The 18684-nt window shown below is 37.0% G+C and overlaps 1 protein-coding gene across 2 annotated transcripts in view; it reads left to right on the forward strand.

The window, feature by feature from the left end:
• The window catches only part of PRR5 (proline rich 5), a 1930091-nt gene that overhangs the window by 1603712 nt on the left and 307695 nt on the right, over positions 1-18684 (forward strand). For both annotated transcript variants that reach the window (XM_044088087.1, XM_044088086.1), the window contains one exon: positions 16259-16399. In XM_044088087.1, coding sequence (XP_043944022.1) covers positions 16259-16399 — 141 coding nt within the window. The remainder of the gene's footprint in view (positions 1-16258; positions 16400-18684) is intronic.

An 18684-nucleotide genomic window follows, 5' to 3' on the forward strand; every position in this document is an offset into this window, starting at 1 on the left:
GTTATGCTAAAAGTTTTTGTGCTTTGGAGTTTTTATCAAAAAAAGTTACTTAAGAGCAATTGTTCTAAACACATGCATCTTATCAAGGTATTCCCTTATTTTCTGTTTAGCATTTAATTATAAATATTATTTAATATTATCCCACTCCCCTAGCTATATTTTTAGAAGAAATTTCTATCTTCTGTAATAATTCCCAAATAATTTCCAGCAGCCATTCCTTAAATTCCTCCTTTTTCAACAGATAGGTGGGAATGCACTAGTATCTCATTTTTATTTCATTACGCTGCATTTTTATTTTAGTTGTTATTTGGCACATGTTCTGAAATAGTTATTGGATGCATATCAAAACTTTAAATTAGATGCACATGTTCCTGTAAAATATATGTTCTGTCTAGTCTAGCCTAGTATTTGTATCTTGGTGAATAATATGTAAATTCACTTTAAACTCCTACTACTGAATTTTCATCTTCCATGCCAAATAGTTTCATAAAGTTCTTCAAAGGTCTACCCTGCTTTGTTATATTTTCCCTTCTGAGCCCCTCAGATACATCTTCACTGCTGCAAGTCAAATTCCAGTCCCAACCTATAAGTAATATTCCCTGCTGAAAACTGATTATTTCTCCCAGAATTTTCTTCAGCTCTATTATAGCAGTTTTAGGTAGAATATAAATGCATGCCAGTGTAATCCTTTCCCCTCGCCAGTAGCCCGTTAGTACTACAAATCTGCATTATTATCCTTTTTCCCCTCTTCTCTCACTATTGGAGCATCTCTTACAATTAATGTTAAGTACTCCTCATTTCCTTTGTCCCAGGTATTATGCTGCATTACTATCCTGAAAATCTTTCTTTATCAAATTCATATGTTCATTTATTTCCAAATGTGTCTCCTGTAGCATCGCTATTTGTACTCTACATTTTTAATAGTTCACTACTCTTTCTTTTTTGTATATGTCTGTGAGACCATTTACATTTAAAGATAATATAGAAAATGTCATTATGTTAAAAAGTTATTCCCACCTTTTATGTGTAACAGCTTTTGTGTTACATGCGTACCCTAATGTTTGGCAGGTTGACATTTTATATGGCTGTTTCTTGTCATATCCAATTGAGCCTATGTCACATCTTACAGAACATTTTGTTTTATTGAAAGCCTTCAAGCAAAAAAGACAAACTTACTACAGTACACCCCTAAAACCTATTATTAAGTTGATACTAACACACAAAACTATGTACATCTTGACATATTGAAGTTTTACCCTCCTAATAGGAACAATTGTTTCAGACTGACAGACACACTCACAGACTTTGGTTAACCTAAAAGGAAGGTTTGCATTCTAAGATGCATGGTACAGCCTGTGCTTCTTCTAAGTGCTGTTTGGTTTTGTCTTATCTTTATTACTCTTCCAGATTGGGAATATTCTCTTTTTTATTGCTGTTTATCAGATTGTACCCGTGGAGACATGAGAACCAGATACATTGTTAATTCTACAAGCACTCATGTATCTGCTAGACAGTGTTCTTTTTTATTTGCTTTCTCTTAAAAGTTCTTACTAGATTAAGCCAAAGACCTTAATCCGGTCATTCCCCTATGCAAGAGTGAAAAAGCACATTCATTTTCTTGTATCCTGCTCTTTTGATCAGACTTTTCTTTTTCTTTTTTACATTGCATTGCCTACATTTCTTAAAACTGAGTAAGGAGAAAGAAAGATGGGAAAACAGGGGCACCTGTTTACTTTAGAACCCCCATTACATTCAAAATTAACTGAGAAAATGTTACTTTATAGTATGCAGATTATATCATGCATTATAAAAACACTACAAGTAAGAACAAAATTTTGTTTTACATACACTTAACTCTTTCCTTCCTCTTCTCCCCACCTAAATGTTATTCCAGTCATTAATGGCATGAAGTAGGGTATAGGCTTTAGAATCCCATACAAGTTTAACAAAGTCAGAAAAGTCCAATCTTTCTAAGTTTTTTTGTTCTGTCATGTTTCTGAAATGTAATGAATACTTTGTAATTCCACATTTATTTGTCAATTTCCAAATTGCTGGTTTTATTCATGTTGATCTCCATCTCCCATATCCAGTCTCTGCTTCATTTCCAACGTACTCCCAGTATTTTTGTCAACTCTTGTGCTTTTTTCTGTGTATAAAGAATTTTCTGTTGAAACATTGGAAAATGTTTCACTGGCATAGTCTCTCTGTAATCTTATTACCAGAAGAACAAGAAGCAGAATCTCCTGTTTTATAACTCACTTTTTTGGACACACTTTCTATTTCCTCCTTAGCATGCTGTAATCAAAAAATGATATTGTCCCTCCAAGAAAGAATATTCTGAATATAGCTGTGTACAGCAGCTTGAATCTCATGCTTGCTTCTCAACATTCCATGATTAGTGGAATACATTTACTTGTCTTCTGCCTGGTGTACAGTGAGTAATCATTTTCCACAAACAGTCTCCCACTTCTAGTACTTTGTCCTTCTGCCACAGTTTTGTCAGAATCAACTCCTTCTGCAGGTAAGATTGCATCATTACTATTAAAGGTCTAGATTGCTTTTCATGGCCAGGTTTGGAGCATACACACAATGTACCCTTTCAATTAATAACTCCTGCTGTGGAATACCACTCCAGTTGCTTATCTGTGCTTTCATAAAATTATTGCATTCTTTTCCTTCCAGCTTCTCTGGTACAGCAGAAAATCTCAGGTTTTCCGTATGTGCTCTGTCCTCTAATTCTATTATATTTTGAATCATCTTTTCTTGAGCAGTTTCATATTCAGCTAGCATTTTCTTCATTTCATCCTCAACTGAATATCTTTTTAATGCTTCTTCCATTTTTCCAGCCATTTGTTATTTGAGTTGGTGTACTTTTTCAGTGTTTCGTTTATTTTAATCAGGTCTGAGTAAATTTGACTTATTTCTTTCTGTAGGTTACTGGATGCCATGTCTTGCACCAGAGCTGGAGCTTGCGCTGATTTTTGCTGAAATGCATTATTCTTCCCAGTCTGTGTTTTCCTCACCTTTTGTGATTGATTTTCTTTCAGGATCTCTGAATTTATTTTGTGCTGGCATCCAGGCAGTGCACCTACTAACCAGTTACTGAAATTTACACAAAGATATAGTTTACTTGCTCCCTCTTCTGTGTTTCTGTTTTCACATTGGGAGAGCTGAAATTAAGCTCACTGTGCATCCATCTTGGAAGTGTGGGTGGGACTGCTTCTGGAGAGAAACAAGCTCATGTACAGGAAAAGTTTCACCAAGCAGCTTTTCAGGAGCACTTTGAACTGGCTTCAGTTATCATCTCCATGAGTTGATGTATGCTCACTGAACTTGGTAATGACCATGGATCTCTCATTTTCAAGGGGACTTAGGTCTTTCTTCACAGGGAATGTTTCTAGTTGCCTTTAAGAAGTAGTTCTTAACAGCAGCTTCATCCTCATTGAAGGAATGCAAGTTAAATGTATCCATCTAGGAAAATATTGCTAATCATCCTTTGATATGCAAGATTATTGTGGAAGAAATGATAGTGGAGCTCAGGAAACAATTATTGGCTCAAGAAGGCTTGATTAATTTTATAGATTGTTTTAGATGCCAATGGGGCACTTGAGGTTTGTGGATGAACTCATTCAAATTTGGTCCATAATGGTCTCTGTGCAATATTTTCTTCAGTAAACTTTGAAGTCTTGATTGGTTGCCTGATGACTAGTTGTAAGTATGGTCTTTTCTTGATTTGAGACCTGCTTGAGGGAATGATTCCAAACAGCAATATATAGAGTAGACTACTCTGAACTATTTCCACTTTCTTGTAGGATTCCTAATGGATTGGTCTTTACCCCTTGCTGATCCCAGTCAGGGAAACATAATAAGAAGGCATGAGATGAGTAGTTCTATTTCACTACTTTTAAATAATCACTTTCTAAGACCATCATTGCCCAAACACATGAGCTCTACTTTCTAGGTGAACTACTAGACATAATTATTACTGAGAACTACTTCTGTTTTGATAAAAGGTGGTATAAACAAATGTGAAGTATGGCCTACAATTATGACATCAAGCCTGGCACTGGCAGTTTGAGAGGGACAAGTAATATACAACACATGATTCTTTCAAATGATGGGCTGCTGTCACTGATTTATTGACAACATTTTCATCACCTGGAATGATTCATATGAGAAAGATAGACCTGTTCTTCCAGCACATCTATAACTCCACCTTATTTTTACACTTCACTACCCACCACATTAAGGATAAAGTGGTATTTCTGGAAATTACTGTCTCTAAAAAAGAGAACACAACCCTACTTTCTAAGGACCTCTACAGTAAGCCAATATGGGTCAGCTACTTGCTGCCCAAATTACTAAACAAAATGTGATAAAATTTCAAGGAAATGCAAATTGCAAGGTTGTCAGGAGAACTGTATTGCATCGATTACCTCCACAAAGATTTTATTGCACACCGGTGCCAACAGCATTTAATCTGATGCTTTCTAAACCCCATTATTCTGCTCAAGGAAAACAATGTTTGCACCATCCTAGTTCCACCCTAGGAATAGGAACTCCCAGAACAAGGAGGACCACATACAAAGCATAATGAACATTTATATCATATTTTATTTACCAGAGGGTAAGGCACATCACAGATTAGTTAGAAACAGTAATCCTACATGGTCAACCCTGGATCATTCCTCTGCAGCCCAGCCCAATGTAAATTCTGCAGTTATCTGAGCCAAAAACACCTTCACTTTCTCAACTCTAAGAAGAAATACTTCAGCAGAGAACACAGTGACTGTAATTCACTGTTAATGGTTTATTTTTGAAGTGTGATGGTTGTAAGGCTTTTTTTACATAAAAACAGCAACCCTCTGTAAAAATGTGTTATCAGAAGGTTGCCCGACATATGCTTTATGAAACAAAGTAAACCAGTCACCAGACATGAACTTAGACACAGACACCACACCAAGTTAATTTTACACAACATCGAGCAAATACAAAATGGACTCTTTTAAGGGAATAAAGAGACTGTTCTCAAGAAAAGAGCTAGAATTAATCAGTCACTTGATAGCATATCAAAATCCAAGGCTGAGCATGGTTTGCTGCATCATGGAATCCTGGAACTCAAAAGCAACTGGACCACAAAAAGATGTATTAATTGACCTTATGTAGTTTATTATTTTATGTCTATTTTGATGGATTTGTTCATCTCTATTTCGGTAGTCTTTTACTGATTCGGGTTATTACCTCTTTACTGAAAGCTCTGTTTACATTGCGTCTAGTTGAAAAATGTATTATAAGGGACTTAAGATAGTTTAACTTATTGCCACAAGGACCTCAGTAATCACTGTAATCTCTGGCATGTGTCCCTGAGGTTTCTGTTAGTGTTTATTTGTCTCGTTCTTCCCTCTCCTACCATCTTTATGTATATTTTCTTGGACATCACTCTTCTCCTTTAAACTTTTTTATTTGCAGGGAGCCCCAACTGAGATCACTGTACCTCAGATGAAAGGGAATATTCAGAGGAATGGCCATCTTGAACTTAGACTATGTAAGTCTATTTTTCAACCATTCAGTCTCCACATTATCGGACTCATGATAGTGGGTCCCAATGGGTACAGTGGCATCCCATGGAGCCTCACCTGACTCACACTGTCCTCCATTAGACAACCAAGGTACTCAGCTTTCTATGCCATTGGAATTATTGTCTTATTTTTATTTATCTACAGAATATTTAGTCATTATGGTGACTAGGAAATATACACAATTTTTGCTTCTGAGACACAGACTCATTGGTAAAATAACTTCCTGATATATCCAATTTAATAACATTGTTTGGTGCAAAAACCTCAATGACTAACTTCATAAAAACAAGCTACTCTCATACTGCAATACCTGCCTGATTTAGGAAACAAATCAGTTCCAAAGGCTTACTCCCACTCTGTCACACTGCATCTAGGCAGAACCCTACAGACAGTCAGAGAGAGAGTTTTTTCCTACCTATCAGTGATCGCTTACTTAGGTCCAGTAACCAGTCTCCTGACACTCCTTTACATCACTGTTGACCAACTCATCCCCCATTTCCTCAACAAGATCTTGATTTTTAGACAGCCCATTCTTTTATTCTAAATGTCGCTGTAACTCCTGACCAATTCCATTGTCCTTAACAAAATCCATTCCCTCTAACATTTAATTTTTTTTTTGTTGTCGGTTTCATTTCATTGTTTGTAAGAATGTGTAACTATAGTGAAACCTTTTTGGTTGAACATAGATTTGATGAAGCCCTCTTACAGGCCAGAAGCACTCATCACATGAAATAAAAAATATATACTTATTTAAACAGCATCCACATCAGTGTTTTTTTTCTCTCTTTAATTGTTTATCTTTGTTTTTAATTTTATACTTATTAAGTACAGCTAAAAGTTCCATTTTGTTAGCTTTTTATCCTTGCTACCAAAAAGGTTATGGAATGAAATAAAGAATCCCAAAATTGTAGCACTATGGGGTTTCTCCTGGAATTTTTTCTTTTAAAATGGGAGTTAGAAAAGGAAAAAAATCCAAGGAATTACAAATCTGCTGGCTTAACAACAGTGGCATGGAAGGTCATGGAGAGTATCTTGAGAGAAAGACTAATAGCTTTTCTTGATGACTGCAATCTCCAGGACAGCAGCTGTACTTAATTTCAGAACTAGATAAAGATGTCATTTAAACCTGATCCAGTTTTATGATGGGGTTCCAGGTGAACTTGGTAAGGGAGTACTAGTAGATGTAGTCTGCCTCGACTTCAGCAAAGTCTTTGAGTCTCACAGATAAGACTGATAGGAAAATAAAACTGTTACAGGCAAGTACTTTTTCATCACACAGCTTATATCTAAAAGTATTGCATTGAGATCCAGAAATGTTCCACTAACTCGACACTCATTATGCTGATTATTGAGTATGATACCCATTTCGGTATGTCTCTGTACAATCACTTGTCATAACTGGAGAAACCATATTGCTTTCTCACTTCAAAAAATCAAGGCCCTAAATTGTAAAAACTGTGCATACCATCTCAAAGCCTTGTCCCTTTTCTCAGTATCATACAGGGTGCTGAGAGGCGAACTCAGTCTAATGTATAGAACTTTAGCAGACCCTATTCTGTCAGACCTATTACACATTTCCAAGTTCAGTGATGTTAGAAACACCCATTCAAGGGATCTCTTTCTCGTTTGCAAAATAAATATAACATGTTGGAGAGAGAGGTTTGTAAAACAGAGAATACTGCTTCTATGGAATGGTCTTCCATGTCACATAAAACAAATTCTCTTACTCTATTCAAATGTAATTTGGGTGAATGGATGGGTGACCTGCAAATTCACCCCAGTTTAGCATCCCTGTCCCTCATGAGTAGGGGAAACATATCAATGTCCCAACATATCTTTTCTTGGTCTTTGTATTCTTTGTTTGCAGAATATAAGAGCTAAAAACTATCATGGGAATGTATGGTTTAAAGTAATCAAAAAACACAGCCTAGAAACTACCTTTGGAGCTATTAAACTGGATAGACTTAAGGGCTGGGCCAAGATTAGGGAACAGGAGAATTGCATGCTTAAGTGGTGAAACACAAAGGGTTATGGTGAGAGGAGCAATATCAAAAAATAGAGAAGTAACTTGAGGTGTACTGCAGGGGTCTCCTCTTGTCCCAGTACCTTAGGGATTATTTTAGACATATTTGACAAAAAAGAGAACAAGGTCCACTTTTTGTGCTGATAACACAAATATAGCTGTAGCAGTGAAGGAGGAGGAAGAGTCTAATGAAATTTTTGAAAATGCTGATCAAGTGGACAGAAATGTGTCAGCTGAGGGATAATGCTAACAAATGCAAAGCACTGCACTTCAAAAGGCCTGGTGTTTAGTGTCAGCTGGAGGAGTGGAACTGATGGCAGCAGAGTAGGAAAAGGATCTTGAAGTGTCAATCATACTTGGATTGAATTAGCAGGAGCAGGGTGAGAGTGCAGCAGCAGCAGCAGCAGCAAACAGAAAGGTAGACTGTATCATCAGCGGGATAGATTCCGGAAGCAAAGAGCTAAGAGTTCAACTCTACAGAACTTTGTTCAGACTACACCTTCTGTACTGCATACAATTGTGGAGGCTATATAAGGAAAATAACTTTAGACAGCTGAATGAAATTTAGAGGAACGCTATTAGAAAGATCTATGGGATACTGGGGAAGGAAGACAATTAATGGCTAGAGGAGCAAGATCTCTTCTCACTTGGAACAGAAGAAACAAGAAAATAAGCCATTAGTTTACGAGATGAAAAGGTGGCTGTTCTGAACAGGAAGGGATACTGGCAACAGATTGTAGTGACTAACTATTCCATGGTTCTCCAAAAGTACATTTTCACATGTGGACTCATGTAATGAAATACTAAATTGGGTGGTGGGGATAGAATGCACAAAGGCATTTTAGAGGTTATGAAACTGGTGGAAAAGCATGAAAGGAAAGTCTGGAACTCAGCTGAGGGAGAAAGGTAAGGCATTTGAAACAACAGACTACATATGCTTATTGTTGCCTTCCACCATTAAGCAAATGTATGGTAATGTTATGTTTAGGGTACATAATCAAATAAAATAAAAATAAAACATGATAAAGATGGAAAGGTAGATTGTTATGTACTAAGAATATTATATAAACATTCAAAAATATTAAGAAATAGGGTTTCAAGTATGCTAATTTGAAAAAGCAAGAAAAACGGGCATAGTTATTAAAACTTATTTATTTATTTAGTGCCATTTGTTTACTGGGAAAGTCCAACTGGATAATCAGTACTCATTTTCAGTGGAGGCTCAGTGGGAAGAGCTCCAGGGAGTTAAATAACATCAAATCATAGGATCATAGGAGATTACTAGGCTATCGACCCAAAGGTCATTTTAAGCTTAGCCGTTTCATCGCAATGTAATACCATAGAAATACTAGTCAGTACCCAGGACTGCATTTAATGATGACTTCCCATGTCCAGGAGGGTTGTACTCTATTCTTGGTAAGAATTTACAGTGCCCCATCCACTTGTCCAGGTTCCTCCTGAACAGTGTCATAGAGGTGCTCTCTTTCACATTAATTGGTAGCCTATTGCAAAGATGCGGCAGTCACTGGGAGATAAATCTGTCCCTCCAGCATGTCTTATTTAAGTCACAGGTCATATTTAGGTCTTTGGAACAGGTAGCCCTATTCCCATTTGATTTACAGATATGCAGCAAGTTCATTAGGTTTGGTGTTGGTTTTCTCTGTAGGCCAGGTATAAGTCTCCCCTAAGAAGTCTGTATGATACCGAGTATAGTGACGGGGATTTTGGCATGTCTGTGTAAAGCACATGCTGAAGCCTCTTTATGTTCTTTGCTAGAAACCTCTGAGGTCTGTCTAATTGTTGTACGTGCTTAGTATGGTACACACCAAATGGGTTGTTATTCTCAATTATGGACTGGATAAGTGCTGAGTCAGGGCATTATAACTTTTTTTGCTCTCAAGGCAATACCTTTACTAATCAAGTGTGCCACGAAGAAAGCTTTCTTTACTAGTACAGATGTGATAATTAAAAAAAAAGCATATATACAGTGGAATACATAGGATACAGTAAAGCATTAGTAGACACCAGTGATGTAATAATAAAAAGAAATAAAAAATGATGGTTAAATATGACAATCAGTATGTATATGTATAGTTTAAGATGTTAAAAAATAAAAATAAAATGATGTAAGTCCACCCTAAGAGTGGGGAGAGGGCAGGTGTTGAAAGGTAGAGATAGTATGATGAGAGGTTGGGTTAGTAAGAATGTAAATTATATTCATCATACAGGTGAGACACTTGAGCCAAACCATGACTTAGTGAGAAATTCTTTGAGAGCGGACTTAAATACATGGAGGTTAGATATAATTCTGACTGAATTTGGGACAGAGTTCCAGAGTTTGGATATGCAGTATGAGTATAAACTTTGCCCCAACCCCTTTTTTTTTTTTTTTTTTTTTTTTTTTTTTTTGTGGTTTACAAATTTCAAGACTTTTTTGTCTTTTTTTTTTCAAGCACCTTTATTGAATTATCACTTATGACACAGGCAAATTTATATTCATATAAAAGTAATCGCACTATAATTAACACAAACATTTTACTTCACATATATTGCTATATGTCATGTAATCTAAGCAACATTACATAAATTATTCAATCCTTGCCTTTTGTTTAATCAAGAAACATCTTTATTAAACCATCACTTACTATATAGGCAATCATACATTTATACAAACACAACCACACTGATACAATCCTAGCTGCAAGCATTTTACATCACAAACCATACTGACACACTCCACAGTTGCAAACATTGTACATCACTTATAATCTACTCAATCTTTTTCAGTCAAACATTACATAGCTCATTTAAGTCCTGCCACCTTTTAAACCTCATTCCTACCTTGTATGTATTGTTTCCACAATTCCCATTTTTCCTGTGAAGTTACCGGGTCTATATCACCACATCGACATTTCAGTTCTCTAAATACCTAAACAGTGACAAGTAAAAAGTGAAATATGAAAAGTACGAACTGCCACTTCTGCATCAGTCTGATGAAGCCCAGTGCAAGGTTTGGTGAAAGGGCTTAGTTTTAATAAATACTGTTTGGCCTGTACTTTCGGCAGTGGTTCTTTTTTCTTTTCTGAATTTGTCTACACCCTTTGGGTGATTTTAAGTGTTTTATTAGATTTTTTTGCATATTTGGGAGATATACATATATCTTCCCATTGTTTCTTTGAATTGCTTATCCAATCTCTCTTCCCAATCCTTTCTAACCTCCTCTGATTGATTCTTACAGTTATCATGCAATATTTTATATTTTAAATTATTCCTTTTTTTAATGACAGCTTTTGTTCTAGATTCTACTAAAAACTCCACTACTGCTGGTCTTTCATTTAGGACCCCCCCTATTTCTTTCTCTTTGCCTATACTTTGATATCAGTGCCTGATAGGGAAGGCAATCTCTAACCTGCAGTACAAATAAAGTCTTGGCGTCTTCCCATTCTGTTATCATTCTGTCTCTAGTTATTTGATCCTAATACCTTGGTTCCTTTGCCAGTTTTCTCTAATAAATTCCAGCCCCCTCTTGTCTATTGTCTATATCCCTAATTGCAGTTATCCCTATCGGCAGATTCTCCTTTCTCCAGTCCCATGTTGGGTTAGTTGTTAGAATACGTTCTGACACTCTATGGATATAATATTCTGTATATTTACTGTTATTCTCCTTAAAGGCCTGCATCCAAAATCCCAGTCTCTCCTTGTTTCTTGAGCTTCCTCCTTGTTTAATCATCATTTCTTTCCACTTTGAAGTATAGTTTTCTGCTAGTGCTATGTATAGGAGTCTCAACTGTGTACCACTGAATACTCCTTCAGATTGGGTAAACTCAATCCACCTTGTTCTACTGGAAGAATCAGCTTATTCCACTTGACTCTTGCCATCTTCACCTCACAGATTTTTGTCTTGAGAGCACAGAGGGCAATTTGGGGGATAGTGATGTAGTACTGAGGAGATAGAAGGGCAAGTAGAGGTGTTATATAGTATTGTATTAGTTAGAAGAATTTGTATATGAATTAGTTGATGTGGGAGTTCTAACCAACTGAGACCACATAATGCAGATCCATGATGAGCTTTATGTGTCAGGTTAGCTGCAAATCTAGCTATCTTATTATAGCAGTTGTCCAGTTGCAATTTAAGAGAGAGTTCTGGATGTTAGGCAACATAGATGATCCATAGAGAAGAGAGGGTAAAAAAATAAGTGTTAGCTAAGATGATTCTGTTAGAAGGAATAAGGAATTGTTTTGCTCTATATGGTAGACCTAACTTTTGATGAGCTATTTGTATACAGTTTTTATATGTGAAGATCAAACTTTTAAGTTGTCATCAATGGTGAGTCCAAGCATTTTGGTATGGGTAGCTACCTTTATAGCTATATTGTTTAAAGAGGTAAAGTGGAAGTGACTTTTAACATTGGCATGATACTTTGGAAAAATAGTTGTAGTTTAGTCTTTTTGGGATTAAGTAAAAGTCAGTTTTGCTGTAGCTACAGTTCAGCAGAATTGAATGCATTTTGTGTCATGGATTGTAGTTGTAGTGGGCTGTCAGATGAGAGTTAAGTCATCTGCATACTGAATAAGGCAAGTTTGCAGAGAGGAGGTATGTATGTTATTGATGAAAATGTTAAAGAGAAGTGGACTGAGAACAGAGTCTTATGTAATACTCATTATAACCAAGAGAAAAGGAGAGAAAGAAGAGAGCCATTTTACAGATTGATGTCTTTCAGATAGGAAGTTAGAAAACCACATAAGCGCTGATTTGGAAAGTCTCAGAAAGGACAGTGTGTCAAAGGCTTTTAAAAAATCTAGAAAAACATAACAGATAAACTTTCCTTGGGCTCTAGCCTTGTTAATGGTTTCCAAAAGTTGAGGAGAGCTGTTGTGGTGCTATGATCTTGTCAGAAACTTGATTGGATAGTGAGTAGGGTTCTTGATCATATAACCATATTAAAATAATAAAAGGAGAGGGATAATGTATGTGTAACATTATGCTGAAAAATAAAAATAATTGCAACTTAGCAAAATGAACAGATTAATCAATAATAGACGGTCACAACAATATACAGAAGTCCCTAATATCATTGGAATGCATTTGATCTCCAGGTATAAAAATATCCACCTTTCTAATGAATGGTAAGCAGAAGGCATCCTGATGCCATGCAGCCTCCTGGTTTTAATGTAAAAACTGACAAGGTAAACAAAGCAGGAATATTTATTAATTCTCCCCTCCCATACCTCTCAACCTGTTAGCACAAGAAATCTGGTAAAACCTAAAATACTGGAGGATCAAAAACCCAAAATAGGGATACTTTTTAAATATTGCTGTGATAAAGTTGACATCTGAAACTCAAACATATGTCATTATTTAGTAACGTCAATATTCAGTGTTTTGCAAGAAAACCACACATTTTATGAGGAACAGATCAAAAATATGTATAAAAAATCTGGACATTCTGCAAACATCTAGACAGTTGAATGGTATGTCCCCTCCCTCACACATACAAGCACGTGCAGTTGTAATGAATGTCATCATTTTACATTGTTAAGTGCAAGGAGTAGCTCATGATGCTGCTGGAGTGTCATTTCCTGGTTTCATTATACAAATTCAAAAGGAAGCACATTTTCTCTGCCATTTTTTTACCCTACTTGTATTTTCCACTAGATTCACATCACCACAATGAGTATTACATTGCATTCTGTTTAGTTTTTATGCCATTTTAAAAACATTTTTTTAAACGAAGGCTGCAAAGTACTTAATAAGAAGAGTAGCATGCCCGTGACATTTTAATGAATCAGATTTCACCCCATTATGCAGTCAGAGTTGTAGCTTGAAGCTGCATTCTGCCTGATGCATGTCCCAAATGTGAGAATATATGCTTCACTGAGTACATAAGGGACATATGGGTATGAAAATCCTTAGACCTTTTTTGGCATCAGCCCAAACAATGAGACCACATTTTTACTTCCCTCTATCAGCCATATGACCTAAGCCAGTTTTCTTTGCACTTGGACAGATATGTATCCTGTTTGGGACCCTTCATATTTCCCTTTTTTAATTGAAAAAATTATGTTAGGAGACAGATACCACATAGAGATAGTCACATAAAGTGTTTGCTTTATCTTAGACCTAGCCACTGCTATAAGGAGTTGTTGTTGAGTTTTTCAGCTTTTCCCAGTTAGGGGTCGCCACAGCGGAACTCCAGTCCACTAATGATTGGTAGTTGATTTTTACGTGCAGAGTTACCAGCCCTGACGTACAACCTTCAATGAAGGTACGCCCATTCACGCATGTCTCCACGCAGAAGACGCTCTAGCTGTGAAACAAACTGGACAGTGTCTTACTGTGAGGCGACAACGCTACCACAGCACCACCACTGTGGGTTCACTGCTATAAGGAGTCCTGTTTGTAAATCCTTCCTAAAACTTTGAGAAGTTGCTTAAAACTTCCCTTAAAATCTGCTTAAAAAACAGAGATTCATGGAACTCATGTGAGGTGTTATGGCCATCGAACCTCCTCTTTATTACTTTAGTTAGATTCTGAAGTTAGAGGAGGTGGCTGGGAGGTAAGAGGTCATCCAGTCTCAGCATTATTCTGCAGAGGGTGGGTCTTTTCACTTTAGCCTCAATTTTATGAAAAAGACCGAGACAGTTGTTCTGTGATATCAATATGCTTTCAATAAATTAAAGTACATGAAAAAAATGTTTGTACCATGCGCTGGGTTGTGTTGTAAGGGTAGGCTTGCAGTAAAGTCACAAAATAAATATGCCTACCACCTTGGTGATGCTTCATTCAAGCACCTACCCACTTTACACTATAGTATCACATTAGTGGCATGGTACTGATATCACCTGTGCTACCTGTGCTCAGACTGTGTGCCCTCCCCAGCATGCAACCCCACACCCTCCCCCAAGGAAAGACAAAGATGCCCTACCTCATGACTCCCACCACACACACACACACACACACACACACACACACACACACACACACACACACACACACACAGACTGACTTCAGCATGAGCCAAAAGACACTAGTTGAACTTGGGCTGCCTTGTTCATAGGAAGTTCCTCATCCCTGTTCTCCAGCAGACCTGGCTATTATAAACATGTAGTTTAGTAGTAGCTCTAGTTATAAATCCATATTTCCCAGAGAGTGTTGAAAAGGATTGAGGCAGTTGTTCGGTGATACTGATATGCTTTCAATGAATTAAACATTTGTTGAAGAAATGCTTTTGTTACTGATGATATTAACAATATGCTACAAGTCTGGGTTTGGGATACTGCTTTTTTTTTTTTTTAACAAGAAACATCTTTATTAAGTTATCACTTAGGATATAGGCATTCATATATTTATATAAATGAAAACAAACTGTATTGACATCATCTTAGTTGCAAGCATTATACATCACAAACCATACTGAAATAATTTTAGTTGCAAACATTATACATTCTTTATAGTCTACCCAGTCAATGTAAGTCAAACTTTGCATAGCTCATTCAAATCCTACCTTCTTTTAAACCTCATTCCTCCCCTGTATGTATTGTTTCTACAATTCCCATTTTTTCTAGGGTTTGGGATACTGTTCTTAATTTAATTACTCCAATACATTGTTGTAAAATAAAAGTTGCTTTCACCAAGTATTTTTCAACCCAGATTCAAACTTTTAAAAATGACATACACACATAAATGCACAGTAGGGCATTATGCTGTTTATATAAAATGTATCTGACATAAAAATGAATATATAATTTTGAAGAAATAAGAAATGCATATACATATATTTATTGTTCTTAACAATGAAGAATATCCCCTTCTACAGTATGTAAAGACTTCTACCCAATCAGCCCATCATATCTATAAAAGGTGACCTGTGTCTGGCTTACGAGGCATTCTCCAACCCAGTACTGATGGATTTACTTTACATCAGCAAGTCAAGTAGCATCAGGAATACTCATTCTAGGGATCTAAACCTCTTCTGCAACATCAGCAGAATGGTTTGGAGGGACAGGAATATCTCACAGAAGATACTGCTGCTCTGGAACAGACACCCCATCCACATTATAACAAGCTTCATCTCTGTCTATATTCAAGCTCAACTGTAATCTGTGGATGAGAAACAGAAAGCTTTTTCTAGGACTGCTCTGTGAGCTACTAATGGACAGAGGCAGCTCCTAAATGCTTTATCCCTTGCTTGGGTCCTCTCAAATTATCTGTGGTATGATCCCAGTTATTCTCATTAGGGGTAATATATAATTATCAACCATGAGATGGCTAAGGCCAGTCTCTATCCAAATGGAATAGGTTATTTTGAGCATAAAAGGGGAAATTGGCCAGGCTTAAAATGGCCCACAAGGGCCAGCCTAGCCAAGTACTAGTAGGGCTAGCATAGTACATACCTATGAACTTATGTTTAATATATATCATCAAATCTGCACTTCAAATACACTACAGCTGTCATAATTTAAGGCTATATTAAATTATGCCATATATTATACATTACATTTGCTTAATGGCAGAATAATACAATGGCTGGAATTCAGAGGTGAGAGTGAATATTAGAAAAGAGCAGTGATTATTGTCAGCCAGTGTTCAGCTGTAAATGTATGCAAAAATACAGATGTGTATAATGAAGAGTCTAAATGTTATTACATTTTTCAGGGAAAGGAACCATCAGTCCGACAGCTGGCTCTTCTGCATTTTCGGAACATTATTACTCTTAACATTAAGCTGGAAGATGGTTTATCCCGACCCCGAGCTCGGGTCCCTCCTTCTATTGTCCAGATGTTACTCATACTGCAGGTAAGTCTACAGAGTAAAAGCCATTGCACTGAGAAAAAAAGAGGTTTGTGAGACAGGTCTATAAACCTGTCCTTTTGTCTGTCTCTTAAACTTCACTGTTGTTAATATGAGTAAAAGCCGGAACAGTTAGCACAGTTTTGAAATGTAGACTTGTTCCACTGAAAATAGTCATTTCAGCTTAATCATTGTTAAGCTGCAATAAAATAACCTAGCCTGGAGAAAAACTTATAAAGCCTAGTACTTTTGAAAATATTGTATGCATAGTACATATTATGCATCCACAAGGAAGCCAGTTCCAAAATTTGCAGTAGCCTACATATGTACAAAGTTGTCCATGTCCAGACTGCAGAACTAGAAATGGCAGATGTTTGTTGATATGAGTTTTGCAGAGTTGCAGCCATATACAGATGTGTTACTAAATTAATGACATCATAGACTCAGACTGCCAGACAGTATTGCATCAAATGGCCATGGAGACAGAGCTTAGCCTAACCAGTTCTGAATGCTAACGTGACATTGTCTGGTACAGAGACCAACAAATACAAATGTACAGAATTCAAAGTGACATCGTGCCGCTATGCACTGTCTGGCAGATGTATCAATTTTTGTGTAGTTCCAAACAGATATGGCTGGGTCCATGGCCACCTGATTCATTGAAGCCCATTTGGTTGATTTTAGAAGGCCAAAAGAAAACTCAATGTCAGATTTCTATTTAGGGACAAAGGCGGCATGAAAGTGGCTGCATCCCCTTTGGAGTAAATTATATTAATTGTCATGGATTTCCTATTCATTATCCAGTACACTTCATAATGAGCATTTATAATCTGGTAATGATGTATCATCTTATTTTCTATGATTGTAGCAAACTGCTAGAGCTAACATTTGATACTGATACTGAATCTGAAACTGAGACCTTTGTAAAACTGAGCATCTTCAATGTTTGTGTAAAACAGATTATCCACAAGGATTTCCGTAGTCTAACTTTTTTATGTTATGACCCAGAGTACAAATTACTCTGCATTGTGCCTGTTTCACCTCAAAGACAATCCAAAAAAAGGCTCTCCATGAGCTTGCTGCCAAAAAATGATCTAAAGAAGGCTTAAGAAATTGAAACCAATTATCTCAGCTGGGGATTTTGTGTGTTTTTAACATTTTTATTGTTTTTCTTCGAATAAAGATTGCTTTTTATCACTGTTGACACTGTGCAAGCTTGTGGTGATGTACCTTGAAGACTTTCCTACTTTACTGCCAAAAAATGGGCATGTACCAGGTTCTGAGATGCCATGGCATCAGATAAGGTGTCAGGGAACCTCCTGAAGAAAAAGAAATGCTCTGACAAGAGAAATGAAAAACATCAAGGGACCAAGGACATCCCAATGAATGATGTAAATCTGTATTGGTCTTGGCTAGCTTGAGAAATCTGGCATGACCACTCTGCAGACTAGCATGCCATCAATGTTTTGTATATCCTTTGGTATCAATGACTATGTCTGACCTCCCAAGAGGCTTTTGGAGGCTTGTATTCCATTACTGAAGTGCAGGGTGGGATCCCCAAGGTATTTGCTCCCAAAGAAGTTCCCGGAGAATGGACTGAAGCCTCATTCTTGGTCTTCCACCCACAGACTAAGGTCTCAAGGGCAGATGTGTAAGGCACAAGGCACAAAGACAAAACTGGTGACTTCCAGTGTGCCTCAGTCTATGTCCAGCAGTGCATCAATTATATCTTCCCTCCAGGCTTCTACCAATCAACATGTTCAACTGGCTGAGGTTTTCAGGTCCTTTTTTGAACTCCAGAAGTTCAGAAATAGAAATTCCAATGCTATCTGAGACCCATTTCTGAAAAGAGAAATGTGAAACCTCAAGTTGAGGATTCTGAGTACCATGATTTAGAAACAAATGAACTGGTTTTTCTTGGTAGGTCCTCTCTACTTCTGTATGTGAATCATATATCAAGGACACCTTATCTTCTTCTTCTTCTTTATCTCCACCAGAAAATTCACCTTTGGGGAGTTTTCACTTTTATAAAATGAAGGAGGAACTCCAGCTGGAGGCTAAGCAGTACTCAGAAACCCAGCTGAGGTACACAGCTTTCACAACCTTACCTAAGGCTGGAGCACAGGTTGTTCTTCCAGTCATGGATATCTTGGAGGATTTATTCATCAATGCATTTATGTAGCCAGACTCCTTTTTCTACTTCTGTAGGCCAAAGATTCTCACAAATTCTTTTATGAGAATCCTTTAGCTGATCTGTGGTATCTGTGGATTCCTGCAAGGGAGCAGCTGAA

Source organism: Protopterus annectens, chromosome 11.part0 (genome assembly GCF_019279795.1).
Source record: "Protopterus annectens isolate FY-2018-M chromosome 11.part0, PAN1.0, whole genome shotgun sequence".
Classification (NCBI taxonomy): domain Eukaryota; kingdom Metazoa; phylum Chordata; order Ceratodontiformes; family Protopteridae; genus Protopterus; species Protopterus annectens.